At 32.7% G+C, this 17692-nt stretch overlaps 1 protein-coding gene across 1 annotated transcript in view; it reads left to right on the forward strand.

Annotated features, from left to right (window-relative positions):
* LOC126734550 (cell growth regulator with RING finger domain protein 1-like) overlaps positions 1-17692 on the forward strand; it is a 44164-nt gene that overhangs the window by 14253 nt on the left and 12219 nt on the right. The window contains exons 3-5 of the mRNA XM_050438232.1: positions 13649-13820; positions 14052-14199; positions 14260-14367. Coding sequence (XP_050294189.1) covers positions 13649-13820; positions 14052-14199; positions 14260-14367 — 428 coding nt within the window. The remainder of the gene's footprint in view (positions 1-13648; positions 13821-14051; positions 14200-14259; positions 14368-17692) is intronic.

Here is a 17692-nt window from a genome sequence, read left to right on the forward strand (position 1 = left end):
GTAAAATAAGTGGTCGGTAAAGTTTAAATTGTTAAAACTTTTTTTCTAGCAACTCCGTGATATTTTGGTATTAGAATTGAAAATAAACAAACATTTTTACATAAAAAAGGTGCTCTTGTCTAATTTCGATAGGAGCATCCGTTTTCGAAAAAATCAATTATTAATAAATCATGAATTGGTATTTCAAAAAGTAACTACAAATAACATCTTGTAAAATAATAGTTGGCTGTGTTTGTTGACATCTAGTTTATTTGTTAAATTTTGTTTAACGTTTTGTTGACATTTCACATTTTTTAAATTTGCTTTGGCAAAGTAAATTAGTTCTTTTTTGTGATTCATTTTTTAAAAATTATGGATAGATTTACAAATCAAGAGTTAGCTGACATGCATTTTGTTTATGGTTTGTGTAATGGCAGTTCTTTAGCGGCTGTCCGTGAGTATCGACGAAGATTTCCCCTAAGACATGTTCCAGATCGTTAAGTTTTTATAAACACTCACCGAAATTTATGCAATAACGGAAGTTTTCAAAGAGCTCGTGGACAAGGCAGACCACAAGAAGATTATAATTTAGAAAATGTTTTAAATGTTTTTGAAGAAAATCCGGGAGCAAGTATAAGAAATGTGTCAAGAGCCACACATATCCCTCGCTCTATAGTAAGTAATTTAAAAAATACTTATTGTTACGATAGTAATTTAATTTTTATTAGGTTGGAAGAATGCTAAGATCCCAAAGGTTACATCCGTTTCATTACCAGCGGCTCCAAGATTTAGACCCAGACGATTTTCCGTTGAGGATCCAATTTTGTTAATGGGTAATTAATAATCCAAACTTAATTCCTTCCATTTTATGAACGGACGAAGCCACTTTCACACGAAATGGTTCATTTAACATGCATAATATGCATTTTTGGGCAGATCAAAATCCAAGAGCCATAAGGCGTAGTAATTTTCCAAGAAGGTTTTCGGTAAATTTGTGGGCGGGATTAATCGGGGACCAACTTATTGGCCCGATAGAATTACTCAATCGGCTAACTTCGGAGAATTACCTTCATATGCTGGCAAATAATCTTGTGGAGCTTCTGGAAGAAGTTCCTCTTATCTTACGCCAAAACATGATTTTTCAACAAGACGGAGCGCCTGGTCATTTTCGCCGCAATGTGCGTGAGTGGATGAATAACCATTTTCCTGAACGTTGGATTGGTCGAGGTGGTCCTATAAATTGGCCTCCTCGATCTCCAGATCTAACTTCGTTATATTATTATTTATGGGGACATTTAAATGAGTTGGTATATGCCGTGGAGATAAATACCCGTAAACAACTGATTGATTAACTGGGCTGTTAATGAAATAAAGAGAAATCCATTTTTTGTTTTAAGGGCTACTCGTGCAATAACGCGTAGGTCAAGATTGTGTCTTCAGCAAAATGGAAACCACTTTGAACATTTGTTGTAATTTGTGCTTTTTTGTTTGGTGTTTTTATGTTTCTTTTACGTAATAAATTATTTGTTTCTTTTTTTTTTACCTATTCAGTTACATAAAAGAAAAAACAATTGAACTTGAAAAACAATTTTTAATCTTAAATAAAGGATTTGTGATAGTTTTAGGTCATGTTTATCCCCAACGGATTTTTAAGATGCTTTTTAATTTTATTAACTGTTACCAAAATAACTTACGCGTTCTCTTTGCAAAACATTTACATCTAATTTTTTCGAAAACGAAAGCTCCTATCGAAATTAAACAAGAGCACCTTTTTTATGTAAAAATGTTTGTTCTTTTCAACTCTAATACCAAAATTATCACGGAGTTGCTAGAAAAAAAGTTTTAACAATTTAAACTTTACCGACCACTTATTTTACACGACCCTGTATACATTTTGGCAAAAATGGTTGCAATATCAGTTTTTAATAAAACCAATAGTAAATGTTGAAAATTTCAAAAGATTACAACTAGGCGTTCCGGATATATTAACAAAAAACCATCTTTAACATGATTCATAAAACACCCTGTAACTTAAAAACAATGCACTTTTGAACCATACTGTATATGGACTTTTTGTCTTATTTTTAGACAAAGATGCGGCTGGTAAAATATTGCGATGTAATTTCGGGACACCCTGTATATATAGATATCTATGTCCTATGACCAGATATCTTTTAAAAATATTCCAATTATTTCTTGAAAATATATCCTAAGAATAGTGAAAATTCAATAATAAAAATTAGCAATAAGAACCTTCCAGCCAAAATTGTTTTAAATAAACTGCCTAATTCCTTAGAACCACGTTTTTATTTTTAAATCCATCCTCAGGAATCCCTTTATATTGGTGTGTGAAATAGTTACGAGAATATTTTGAGTGACCCCTTGGTAATAGCCAAAAATACCCGCTGATTAATAAAACACTTGCATAGCAATTATATGTCGCAAATTCTGAAATTTAGGGCACTGTGTTTGACAAATTTTCTTCTAGCTCCAAAAAGTTATTGAACTACAAAAAACGTTCATATACGAAATTATTGGACCAGAAATGCCCCTTTTTCACCCACAAATTCATTCTCAGGAGGTAACTAACTCCTTTTTGAGTGGATCTCTTAAAAAAATCCATTTCGGGGTTCTCCCAGCGAATAAATTCACAACAAACCGTAAACTAATAGACCAATCGGCGCATTGTTACTTTCACTATTAATATGTTTAAAACTGCAATAGTACCATGCTGTGCAATCGAACAATTTTTATTCTTGTGACCGAGTTTTCGGTCCCACTTACTTGCCGATGTGCTAATTCGACTTTAAAGTGATGTAATAGCGACAATCTTAAGAGTAAGGTCGTCTTTTTGGGCAGTTATAAGCACACCGTCGTCAAGGTCGTTTATCTTTCAAGAAGACCTTCGAAAAATAAAAAGGAATTTTCCTAAAAATCGCTTATGGAACCGAATATGGGGAATCAATGTTAAAAGGCCGTCGTGTGGACAATGAAAATGCGCGTCGCTCTGAATATAAATCATCCGCTAATCGATTAATTACATCGGGTCACGTTAATCGTTAGATCCGATCGATCACGGTCGCTTAAAAAAAAACTGATGCTTGAAAAACGATTTGGGAGTTCCTGGAATGGTAAGTTAGGACGTGGGATTTTTTTTTTAAATACCTAAATTGATTGTACTACAGTTTTTTCTTTTTCTTCTTCTCCTTGCTTTGTTTTCAGATCGTCTCGTTGATCCCCATTATATCAATAACCTCGTTTTATGCTCGTTAAGTCGTTAAATGGTAAGTTTGGTTTATAGGAAACGCATATTTGCCTTTCCTTTATTATATTTTCATTCAGTTTCATACAAAAGGGAGGGATGTGTAAAGAATTTTTACTCCCATAGTCGAAAACGGGATTTAACACTTTGACCCCTGCACCCGGTTTCAAAAAATATGTATCCGAACTAAAAATTTTTTTTCATAAATTTGTTTTGAAAATTACTTGTCAAGATAATAAGGATTGATTTCAGAATGCGTGTATATTTTTGATACACGCAGTTCACAGAAGCTGACATTTACTCATTACGGTTATATTAACCTGCATGTATGAAAACCAATACACAATTTTTTTATTATAAGTTTATTCAAAAAGTAGAAAAACTTACATTGGACTTAAATTTAATTTTTTTTTGGATACATTATGTATTTTGAAAAAGCAATTTAAACATAAAATTTTTTTGTCTGTACATCCTGAAAATCTAGTGTTACATTGTTTCGAATTTTTGGATGCATGCGCTCTTCCGTATCTTTCTGAGTAATAGTTATAACAAACCACGCATCTTCCTCTCTTTGCTTGTTCATCCAATCGATGAGTTGATGCTGGCAGGAGAGGAACATCTTCATTGTCCTTGCACAAGCTCTCAACAAGGCTCTGCCTAAAAGTCGTAATATCCATTTTTTTGCCTAAAGCTTTATTACACAGTTTTAGTGCATTAACAACACTAATACTTGCTATGACTTCTATCCCCACTTTCCGATACCATTTCAAAGAACGCCTCACGAGATTACTATAGAAAGATATTTGGTCCGAGACATCAATGTAGGACTTAACAGCTGTATATTCGATTATGGTAGATGGCTTATTTTTTATACCAGTTCTTGTCTGGATTTCAGTCATTACTGAAGGCGATTTAGTTGTCAAAAAAGCAACATCTCGTTTGTCCACCCATTTGCCAACAACAACTTTCGTGTTGCTCGCTTGACACAGCATTTCGCCGCGATTTAATTTTTGCTCAAAGACACGTTTAGGGTTGTATTTTCTATTTTTTCGCAGTGTTAATGAGTCTCATTGTCGTTGAGTAGGTGAGCTAAACTAACACTGGTGTAATAGTTGTCGGTGACTAAGGTCCAACCGCTGTTCAAAATAGGTTGCATTAACCCCATTTCTATAGTTGAGTTGCTACTGGTTGATCCGTGAGTCGGACTTCCTTGCCAGCATAAACTTTTAAGTTGTACGTGTAACCACCTTGAGCACACAGCTTAAAAATTTTTATGCCATACGTATGGCTTTTTCCAGGTATATATTGCAAAAATGATAGCCTTCCTCGAGAAGGAACCATGGATTCATCTATACAAACGGAGTTTCCTGGCACCAAAGCTGCCTGGAAATTTTTGATGGATATTCCTAAAGGTGTTTCCAGTTTGAATAATCTGTTTCCCTCTGGACATAACTCATTATCCAAAAAATGTAAACAAGACAGCAAAGCTTCAAATCGACATCGTGATATCTGTGTAACTTTATATATATCAGTTTTATAAATAAAACTAGTGCTCCAAAAATCTTTTAGACGAGGTTTTGGGCTAAGTCCCATCCATATTCCAATAAATTTTAATATTTCTTTGTGATTTGTGTCACTCTAGTTGACGAGAATTGAGTTTTTTGAGATAGATTCATTGACAATACCAGCCATAATCTTTTGATGGACGTACCGATTTCTTTCGGTTACGAGAAGGTCAAGCAATTCATCAGAAACTAATAGCCTTTAAAAAGAAAGCGGGCGGCTCTCGTCATGACGCGTTTCGACAATCGGACCTAATGTACTATCCTCTTGTGGATTTGGAAATTTATTTAGATCTCTTCATCAACATCATTCCAAATTAGAAAGAAAGAAAGAAAATGTGCTATATTACGTAAGAATAATCTTGTGTACAAGCATCCTACAAGCTAAAAAAAACAAAACACAAATACAATTTCAAAAATTGACAAAACAATGAACAAAATTAAACACAAGAAGACAAAACTTTTTGAACATACTTGAATTAAAGATAACTAAATAAAACAATCAATTACTAAATAAAGGTAAACTTGTTGACAAAACTAGAGAAGAAAAAAGGAAAAAAAAGAAAATTTTCCAACATGTCCAAGGTTAAAACCTATCATTAAAAAAGTCATCCAGGTTATAATATGTCTTAGCCAATAAAAGCGACTTTAATTCTCTTTTAAATTTCTTAACATCCGATATATGTCTAACACATAGAGGAACATGATTGTAAATTTTTTTACTTATGTAAATTAATGAGTTTTTGGTAAGGGAAGACGTAGGAATAGGTAGGGGAACATCATTTACACGACGAGTCAAATGGCCAGTGTCAGAGGGTAGTTTGGGAATTTTGTGAATAAGAGCAGCTGTTTCTAAGATAAAGAGTGAAAAAAGAGTTAGGATTTTTTCAGAAATGAAGAGGGGTTTGCAAGAATCTCTTAACTTAGCAGAACACAGGTATCTAACTGCTTTTTTTTGAATAACAAAGATAATGTTAAGTAGCCCCTTATTGGTTAAACCCCAAAAAGGCAAGCCATACCGAATATGAGATTCAATAAGTGAAAAGTACACTGAACGTGCAACCACCCTTCCCAGCTCTTGTTTTGCCATTCTTACTGCAAAACATCCAGAAGATAATTTCCCAGCTAAATGTAAAATATGATCTTCAAACCGAAGGCGACCATCAATGGTAATTCCTAGGAACTTGCAGCACTCTTTATTCTGCAAGAGGGAATTTTCGTCAAACATCAGACCCTGAACATCGCACTTAAACCCCATAATAGACGTCTTTCTTACATTAAACACGAGCCTGTTGGAAGCACACCACCCTGATAAAATCTGAAGGTCTTCAAGGATACAAGTCTTAATATAATCAGAATTTTTATGGCTCCATAGTATGGTGGTATCATCAGCAAACTGAACCACCTTGCCCTGCAGTTTCAATGAACTCAAGTCATCCACATACAGTAAAAATAACAGTGGTCCCAACACTGAACCCTGGGGAACGCCGCATTTTAGGGATCTAGAAGCAGACAAACGCCCAGACACTGTAACCTTCTGAGTACGATTTGATAGATAGGACTCAAGCCATCGCAACGCTACGCCTCTAAAACCATATTTATCGAGCTTAGATAACAGTATTCCATGATCCACACAGTCAAATGCCTTGGATAGATCACAAAACACTGCCGCCGATGATTCTCCAGAATTCAAGGACACATAGGCTTGAAATCCAAACTGATTTGCAGACAAAATGCCATTATGATGTAAAAAGGACAAAATTCTGCTTTTTGCAAGTTTTTCAATTATCTTAGAGAGGGTAGACAAAATAGAAATGGGACGGAAATTACAAGGCTGATCCAAATCTCCACCCTTATGAAGAGGGATAACCACTGCCTCTTTTAAACATGAAGGAAAAATGCCATTATGTAAAGAATTGTTTATGGCAGAAACTAAAGCATTTAAGGCTGAATCAGGCAAAAAGAGTAACAACCTCGAAGATATCCCATCAGCTGCAGATGATTTATGGTTTTTTAGGCGTTTGATTTCATTTTTTACTTCGGTAAGATCGACAGGATGAAAGAAAAATGAATGCTCAACCGACACTTGTTGAAGATAGTGTAAGGGATCAATGTTACTACGAATGCCCTTGAGCAAGATATTAGGTACATCACAATAATAGTCGTTTAAAATGTCAGGTCTTAACTCCGGTTCCGATACTTTTCTATGGCAATGTCTAAAATCATTAATAATCGACCAACACTCTCTTTGCCTATTTGATGATATATTTAAGCGATCCCTATAATAATTAGATTTTGCTGCTTTAATTGTCTTTCTGTACAGACTACGGTATTTTTGATGATATACAAGGATATTTTCATTCGTGGTATATTTGCACAATTTAGTCAAAAAACGGAGGTTTTTAGCAGAAATTCTAAGGCCTCTTGTAACCCATGGTTTTCGTTTCTTAGTTTTAAGCCTCATTTTAGGAAAGCACTGATTGATCTTATCACACAGAACTTGAAAAAATAAAGTAAGTGGGTCAGAAGCCGTTTCAAGTGCATTCCAATTTACCGAAGCTGTAGCAGCAGAAAAAGCATTGAAATTTCTCCTGCTGAAAATTCTTCCCATATAATGAGATGAAGATGATACAGTATTATATGGCATTTTAGCAAGAATAGCTTCATGGTCGGAAATACCAGATGGGAGTACTGTGCATAAAACGTCATCAAAATTTGTACAGAAATAGTCAATTGTAGTTGCAGATGAAGAAGTTATTCGTGTGGGAGAAAGAACGTGCATTTTCAAGTCGTAAGAATTTAAAATACTTAAAAGAGAAGTACGTGGCAAGGTTTCATCAGTGTAGTTGATATTAAAGTCACCAGCCAATATAACCTTAGAGTGTAGGGACAACTGGGATAAAAGAGAAACAAGTTTGTCCAGAAACATAGCAATATCTCCTGTAGGTGGCCTATAAACACAAAGAATATATAAATTAAAACGCTTACAAAAAGAAAGAGAGAACTCGAAAACATTCTCTAACAGAAGATTATCATACTTATCAATATTACAAAAAATCGTTTTAATTGTTTGCCTAGCCAAGATCATGGTTCCTCCATGTATAGATTGTTGACGACAAAAATTTGATATAGGAAGATAATCAGATATTAAAAAACATTCACTAGGCCTCAACCAGTGCTCAGTCAGAAGTACAATATCAGGAAAATTACATGTGTCCAGCAAAAGATGAAGCTCATCCATCTTGTTTCTTAGGGATTGTATATTAAGAATAAAGATACTTAAGTTTTTCGAAGAGCTAATTTCAATTTTACTAGTAGAATATGAACATGAATGAGATTCAACTTTCGTGGACATGTCTATAAAAAAGAAGAATCCAATTCACGATCAGTAACTAGTTCAGACTCATTAATTTGATGATTCAAAGACAATTTATTCGATGAACTATTAATTTTAAAATATTTGAAAATATGTGCATGTAATAATGATGCCAAGTCTGAACCAAAGTTACTGGCGTGATTAGACTCCAAAATCCCATACAGATTAATATTATTCTCATGAAAAGTACGATAAAGGGCTTTATTACTATTATAGATAACATTATGGTTTAAATAAGTATAAGGGCTTGTCATCACTAAAGTGTTTGTATCAACATGATTTTGAATTATATTTTTTAAAACATCAGATGAAAAACAAATTCCATTTAACATTACTATTAAAAAATCTTCTTTCGTAAAGTCCTTAACTAAATTTGATGCTGTCCTAATCACCTCACTGCTTGAACTGCCCGGCTTCAGGAAACACTGGACCTTGTAGTAAGCTTCAAACTTTAAACGTAAATGTTTTAGGAACACTCTGCTACAATTTCCACCAACAAATAGAAGCCGAGGTCGACTATCGTTAGGTGTATTGGGCCTAGTTGGTAGCTGTGTTGGAGAATTAATAACAACAGATTTGGATATCTGTAACTGTTCCTTCAATGCACAAATGTCGGAATAACAGGTATCTTTTTCAACCTCCAACACCTTTACGGAGTCTAACATCTTCTTATTTAAATTAGTTAAGTCGTTTACGTCTTTTTGTAGCAAGTTTATTTCAGTCTTATAGGTTGAAGACTCATTTTCTAATGTTTTTATCGTTACTATTACATTTTTATTTAGGATATTTAGCTCGCTTATTTGTTGTTATACGTTTGGTTGTACTCTTGCCGCTTGAACTTGGGGACCAACTAAATTTATATCTTGATCTTCGTCATCACTACTTATTAAGAATATGGGTAGAACAAAAACACAAATTATAATAACTATTCTTTTATTTTTATTACTTAAGCAGCGAATGAAGCAAAAGTCGAAAAAGGAATGAATATTAAATATATCCCTTTTAATACAGACTAATACGGACCTAATGAATCGGTCTTTCTATTAGTAAAAACATTACGTCAGTTATTATACAAACGCATTTATATTACAGTTGCTTTCTGTTTTCATAAAGAAAGATGACGATGTGGATATTGGCTTAAACTAAACATCATAAACCTCTCCAATAATAGAAATATATTGAGTCATATTTGTTGACTATTAAATACATCTATTTCAATACTACTGGTAGGTACCCTAAAAATATACATAATTTTTATTATTGAGGGTATAATATAAAAATACAAATATTACCTGTTTGTGGCTGGTCTTGGTTTTTCGGTACTTGAGGTTGCTGTTGATATTTAAATTTTTGATTATTATTTTCGGCAGATTTCTCGCTATCATATTCCGAACTCTCAGCGTACCGTGGATCTGCATCTGAATCATCAAATGGCTCGTCAATATCGCTTAAACTTTCAGCTAAATTGGCAAGTTCTAACTCCGAAAGAGCACGTTTTTTTCTACCCGGCATATTGGCGCGCCAAAATCGTCACTAGCAAGAAGTACAAACACTTGATCATCGAACTGTAAACAAACACTGATCCTAAAAATAATATTTGCCAGTGTTTAGGTTAAACGAGATTTTTGCCATTTTGCCGGACTTGCATAATAATTTTTAACAACCTAGGTAAAAAAAACTAGTTACCAGAACCTAAAGGTATTAAAAAGCCCATACAAATACGTGGTAACCGTGTTCGGATGATATACACAGAACGTTGAATACGCCAAATATCCGTGTATCAAAAAATATACACACAGGCTAATTTACAAATGTTTTTGCGTATTACTTTTGATACACATTGGTATGTGCAAAAGACGAAACGCTGTATTACATATAGGGAGACTCTAATAGAATGAGAGAGAAAAACATTTTTGGAGGTTTTTTATGTTTTTCAAAAAATTCAAATTTTTTACTTTTTTGATGAAAACACATTTTTTTTTTCAAACTTTTAATTTTTTTGGAAAACGCTGCAATAGATGTTTTCTACAAGTTATGGACAGTGTCTGAATTAAAGAAAAAAAAACTATTTTTGGAAAATTGTAATTGATAAAAAAATATGAACAAAATGCTTATGACTTACCAACTTTAAAATTTTGTACAAATATTCTCTGGACGATTTTCACCATTTCTCAAAATATGTACAAGAAGTTGAGAGAAAAAAAATATTTTGGAAAAATATTAATAAAAAAAAATTATTATTGTATTAAATATAAATAAAAATTGTACAAAAATATTCATAACTCACAAACTTGACCAAGTACAACTTTGAAGGTTTGTACAGGGTCCGGCAGTCAAACCTGACGGTTTTTGAAATGGGTTAAATAAAAAAGTTGTTGAGATATTTTAATTATTATTTTTTTTATTTTACAAAGGAAATAAAACACAGAGCACAAAAATAACTTTTTTGTGCAAAAAAGAGCAAAAATTATGTCACTTAAATGATGACCACCATTTTCTCTACACTGTACGAGCCTCCTGGAGAAGTTAGTCATAACTCTCTCCAATGTTTGGCGCGGAATTTCACGAATTTCTCGCCGAATGTTCTCCTTCGGTTGGTTCAAATTATTTGGTCTGTCAACATAAACTCTTCCCTTGAGGTACCCCCATAGATAAAATTCACAAGGGGGACAAGTCGGGAGAACGTGCCGGCCATTCGATGTCCCCCCTGAGCGAGATCAGCTTACCGGGGAAAAATGCTCTGCGTTGAGCCATGGACTCCCGAGCGGTATGGGCAGTTGCTCTGTCCTGCAGAAACCAGACCCTCCTGAGAAGGATACGATGGCGACGTAACTCTGGAATGACAAAGTCACAGATCATGGCAACATAACGCGCTGAGTTCACTGTCACTGTTAGGCCATTCTCCTTAAAAAAAATAAGGCCCTAACACTGTTGCCCTACACACTGCAGCTCATACAGTTACTCTTTCACAGTGAAGACGCTGCTGATGAAGTTCCTGTGGGTTTCTTGGAGCCCAATATCGAAAATGTTGTTTGTTGAAATGAAATGGAAAGAAAATGGTGGTCATCATTTAAGTGACATAATTTTTGCTACATAAGTTATTTTGGTGCTTTTTTATTATGAATGTTAAATTTCCAATTCTCCTCTTTAAAATAAAAAAATAATAATTAAAATATCTCAACAACTTTTTTATTTATCCCATTTCAAAAACTGTTAGGTTTGACTGCCGGACCCTGTACAAATATTCTTTGAACAATTTAACAAACACCTTTTTCAAAATTTGTACAAGAATTTGAGAAAAAAAAATTTCTTTGGAAACAAAAAAATTTCACAAAATGTTCATAACTCAAAAATTTGAGTAGATACAACTATGAAAATTTGTACACATATTCTGTGGACAATTTGACTGAACACCTATTTTAGCGTTTTTCAAAATTTGTACAAAATTTTGAGAAAAATATATTTTTTTTTGAAATTTAAATAAAAAACGAAAAAACTATCCAAAAAGACCAGGATTTTTCGTTTAAATGTATATACCATTTTTTAATTGAAATTTGAAGCAGTTTATCCTCGAACAAGTCAAAGAACTGAAGACCGTGAATTTTTTAACGAGCGACTGCTTATTACGACACCGGTTGGGCAACAAACACAATGAACATAATTAAAATTTTACCGAGGATCGTCGACTTCTTTCATTTTAATTCGGGTATTTTATTTAAATTTAATTCCTGATATAGGATCGATCTTCGGGAAAGACCCTCAATCCCAAGTAAACCCTTAATGTCTCATTACTATACATAAGAATATAAAGTTGTTCTTAAGATCATTTGATTTATAAAGCAACTTTGGTTACTGGGGAGTGAGGTAATCTGCTAATATATCAAACTTCAAAATCTTTTCACTCGTTTACGTTGACATAATTTCTTAATAAATTATTGGGAAAATATTCCTAAAGTCAAATAGTGAACATTTTACTTATTACTGGTGAACGAACTAACGAAGCGGTTATATAACAAAAGTTACACTTTAAAAGTCGGTCAAGGCTATTGATCTCGAAGAATAACGAAACTCTTGCCGTCTACCGCGGCACGATGGTTTACACATTTGCGAAATTTTATTTATTTGCGGTATACAGGGAGTTTATTGTGCGAATTCATAATGGAGATTTGGAATTCAATTGTAGTGAGGGCCCGTTAGTTATGAGAATGATACACCCTGTATATTTGGTTTTTTTTAAATATTCTTTTTATAACCTGTCTGGATTTTAGAACAGTTAAGTTTAATAACTGTAAATAACCGAGAATCAATACTTGAAGTTAGTATGACATGTTATAAATTTACTACTCTAAAATTGAAAAATTCCTTATACTCGTACCTAAATTATTCGAAGTGTTCCCTTTTATTTTGTTGAGTTATGGATATGTTATCAAATTTTTGGAAATTATTTTTTTCCTTAACATCCTGTATATTTGTTGGAAAAAGTTGAAGTAAATATCTAATTAAATCCTTCTGAGAATATGCGTACAAATTTTCATAGTTGTATCTATTCAAATTTTTGAGTTATGAACATTTTGTGAAATTGTTTCGATTTTTTTTTAATATTTCCAAAAAACAATTTTTTTTTTTCAAAATTTTGTACATATTTTGAAAAACGCTGAAATAGGTGTCCAATCAAATTGGCCAGAGAATATGTGTACAAATTTTCATAGTTGTATCTACTCAAATTTTTTAATTATGAACATTTTGTGAACTTTTGTCAATTTTTTTTTAAATATTTCCAAAAAATAATTTTTTTTCAAAATTTCGTTCATATTTTGAAAAACGCTGAAATAGGTGTCCAGTCAAATAGTCCAGAGATTATGTGTACAAATTTTCATAATTATATCTATTTAAATTTTTGAGTTATGAACATTTTGTGAAATTGTTTCGATTTTTTTTTAATATTTCCAAAAAACAATTTTTTTTCAAAATTTTGTACATATTTTGAAAAACGCTGAAATAGGTGTCCAGTCAAATTGTCCAGAGAATATGTGTACAAATTTTCATAATTATATCTATTCAAATTTTTAAGTTATGAACATTTTGTGAACTTTTTTCAATTTTTTTTTAAATATTTCCAAAAAACAATTTTTTTTCAAAATTTTGTACATATCTTGAAAAACGCACAGTCAAGTTTTTGAGTTATTAGCATTTCATCAAATACGTATATCAAAAATGTTTTATTGTCCTTACTAACTTTATAGTAAACTCTAATATAATTAGTAAAATGTAACTCTATATAAATATCCTTACTAACTCTATAGTCTACTCAAATTAAAAAAAAAACCTGTTTAATTGTCTACTGTTCCCTTCATTATCCCTTGGTGTTACCTCAAAAACCTTCATAAAAGTTGAATCTTATGGCTTCAAACATATGCTATAGCTTATTACCTATTCCACTTAAAATAGGAAATTAATCACCTCTTTCAGAACTGCAATGCAGCATGTCCAGCCAAATCCCGTACGAGGTCCACGCCTACTGGGGCGTGAACATCAAGGACCTCCACATCTTCCTGTGGAGACCGTGGGCGGACATCAGGAACGCCTGCACTGCCGGCGAGTTTCTCAAAGGCTACTACGAGTATCTGGGAGTGCACCTGAAGTAAGTCCACTTTATTTATTATTTGACAATTAACGTAAAAAATCGCAAAGAATAGACGTGTTTCGACCATCTGGGTGGGCATCATCGGGGCAATAAAATTATTCACATATTCAATGAAATAAATGGTCCATTCCATTTGGTCAGTTTACTATATTCTGTAATTTTTTGTGACAAAATTATGAATATTTGACTTAATTAATTTGACACTAATGGAGTTTTTCCTTAAATTAGAAGGAATCCGCATCGCGATCAAGTGATGACCTTGAATTTCACCGGTCACGCCCCCCTGGATCTGGGAACCCCCCCGAGGCTCCGGTACCCGCTGGTGATTTTTTTGATTCGCAGTGACGCTGATGGAAAACTGCACCCGGATGATACGGTTCGTTTTTGGTTTTTCAATTGTGTTTTTTTTTTTTTTTTGTTATTGATTTGTTCACAGGTGGCGCTGATTAATGTCGTCCACGTCAAAGATTCCGTGTGCACGTTGTCCACGAGTATTTTAGGACAGTATTTGAAGCAGGCTAATGGACAATTGTCGTGCTTGAAGGTGAGTGAAGCGGGGTAAAGCTTTAAATTTGTTTTCTTAATTAAATAATGATTATTAGCCGGTAAATGGTTAAATCTGCTTAATTGGTTGGTTAATGAGTTTGTTTTTTAATGACTAATGGGGTCGATGGGGTCATTTAGTGGACGATTAAAGGTGTTTTCCCGTATAACAAGGTTTAAGATATTATGACGATATTTTTTGGTTTTGAATGTTTTTTGGAATTATCGCTGAAATAGTGTCCAATGGTTTTATTCGAATATTGTATATTCCAATTTCCACTTCTAACTTCAACTTCTTCTTCAACTTCTAACCCTTTTGGTTTTTGAAATATTGGTACCCAAGAAATTGAAGTTTTTTTTAATTAGTCTTTTTCACCTTTAAGGGCCAATTCAAAAAGTTTTTGGGAAAAACGCAAAAATACGTGTCGAATGTTTTTTCTGAAATAATCTAAAATTCACCACTCTACTCATTATGGTTTTTGAGATATGGGAACTTGATTCCAGCAAAGTTAAAAAAAGAAAAAATCACTTTAAATATCAATTTATTATTTTTTTATTGGTTCTGAGAAAAACATGTTCAATATTTTTATTGGAATAATCTCTTTTCTAAATTTCAACCCTCTCCTCTTTATAGTTACTGAGATACAGACAGTTAGTACCCAAGAAATTAAAGTTTTTGATAATAAGTTTTTTCATCTTTGAAGGTTCATTTTCTGCATTTCTAGAGAATTATATTAACAACGCTGAAATGCATATCAAGTCATTTTATTGAAATAACTTGTGTTTAAATTTTCAGTCTTCTAATTGTATTGGTTCCTGAGATATGAGTATTTGATGCCAGTGAAATTTTGATTATTTTTTTTCACTTTAAAGATTGATTTATTAATTTTGGAAAAAACGCTGAAACAGGTGTTTACTGTTTTTATTGGAATAAGCTACATTCCAATTTTTAACCCTCTACTCTTTTGGGATGGAAAATTGGATTTTTTTTCAAGAGAATTTGTGTATAAATTTTCATAGTTGTATCTAGTCAAATTTTTGAGTTATGAACATTTTGTGAAATTTTTTCGATTTTTTTTATATTTCCAAAAAAATATATTTTTTTCAAAATTTTGTACATATTTTGACAAACGCTGTCGACTTTTCCATTTTTAGAAAATTATATTAAAAGCGCTGAAATAGGTGTTCAATGATTTTATTGAAATAATCTGTTGTTTAGTTTTCATCCTTCTTAGTAGAGTTTAAACGCGAAGATATTCCTTCTAGAAACGATTTTCGTTTGCATTGTTTTGCTAAAATGTAACACCTATTTTAAATCATTTCTTATACCTTAAGAAAGCAAAATTGCCTGGTCGTCAAAAAATCGTAGTGTCCAGGGGGTAGTTTAGGGGTGGTTTAAAAAAAATTACGAAAATTTTTTTTGCGTAATTTACATCTGCGCGATGCTTAATAATTGGTGAAAGTTTTGTTTTGAAATTCCAAAAGGAAGTATTTTATTTTTAATTTTAAAATATCTGTGGAACACGCTCTTATATGGAATTCCTTAATATAAAACGGCCCGTACTGAAACATCGAAATTGCAATATCATTTACACGAAGATATCTCAAGAACGGCAATTCTGACCAAAAAAACACATTCTATAAACGTTGTAGACTAAAGATCTGGGAATCAAATGTTTTTTTGTTTTTTAAAATCCGATAAGTAGTTTTCTCAAAAAAGGCTAAAACGTCGAAGCATGTCGTTACGAGCGGACATGCGAGGAAGGTTGAAATTCGCTTGGCTGCTCGCTTAGCTGGCAAGGTAAAGCCGCCCTTATGGATTTTCAACCACATACCGTTGATTGATAATAGGGGAAGATGCGCAAGCCCCATGCTAAGAATCGTGCCACCTTATTTTTCCGTCCCCTTCCGTCTCACCCACTGGCTTGTGGTGCCACCTCGCAGCGCGCTTTAAAATCGGTGGCGTCGTTTTTATGATCTTAATATATTCTACGGTTTACCAGAAATATATTTTGTAACTGGGGAGTTTTCGCGATGTTCTATTCTGATATGTATTTATAGTTATAATAAAAACGTAATAGTATTAATATAATAAATATAAATACTTATAAGAATCAAATTTATTATACAGATGTACTCTGGTTTAACATAGAAAAACAAAATTATACTTTATAATTAAAACACCAATAGCATTTTAAAGCAACGCATATTTTTATTCGCATAAACATAATAACATCAGGAAGACATTTTACTCTAATTACTTAAAGATCAATGTTATTTAAAAAAGTTTTTAACATAAACGTTAAAGTATTTTAACGTCTTTGTTGCAATTATATTGCCAATTAAAAATAGAGATTTAAAGGAAATGTAATAATATTTCCTTTTATTCTGTATTTAATTTAAATAATAAAAATAAAATTTGATACTCCAAAAGAGCCTTGTGAGTTAATTTAAAAAAATCAAATTATAGGTCTAATAAAATTCTAATTTTTCTGTGTATTTTTTTTGAAACATCTTTAATATCGATGTTGAAAAAGTAGTCCATACTTGCAGTGGAGTTAATATGTCAATGGGTAACTAAAAATGCTTCAGTCATCCTCCACTAAATTTATTTAAAAATTATTCATCCTACACGTTTCAGACATATAACATGTCCATCATCAGATATACAAATTGAGGGTTTTCGTCAATACGTATAAAAAGCTGTGCCTCTGACAAGGTCAAAAGGTTAAAACCATAATCGTAGTGTTGTAATCATGTGATTTTAATGTATGTGTAGATCTAGTTTTAGTCCCTTTCTCATGCATCTTAATATGCCATTTTTAATTATCTGACATGACTAAAATTTAGTCTCTGCATCTGATGACTGCAATTTGTCCTTACTTAAGGCTGTAGATGAATTTTCACTTGGAAAAACTGTATTATCTGGGCCCAAGTCATCCAAGACTAGTAGTTCTTATGAAGTCCTCCTCACAGTTACCAGTATCGAATGCTTTTTGCAATCTTATATTATTATTGACTGTAAAGAAACTCTAAATTGTTGTACCTGTTGGATTATATTTACACCTACTGCTAGCAACCGAAAAAAATTTTTCTAGAGAATCTTGATTAAGATGAGCAGTTGTTAGATATTTAAAATCATAAGTTTCTACAAGACGCTTTCATAGACCCAGCATCGATGTCAGTGTCTAGATAAATCCATTTAAATAATAAATATTATTTCTTTTTATCCTCCTCTTCAAACACTTCGATCATCTTAAAATAGTCCAGTCCGTGTTTTATGTTATTTAATGAAATAGGTTTTTCATTCGATAGAGGATGCTTAT

This window comes from Anthonomus grandis, chromosome 3 (assembly GCF_022605725.1).
Source record: "Anthonomus grandis grandis chromosome 3, icAntGran1.3, whole genome shotgun sequence".
NCBI lineage: Eukaryota > Metazoa > Arthropoda > Insecta > Coleoptera > Curculionidae > Anthonomus > Anthonomus grandis.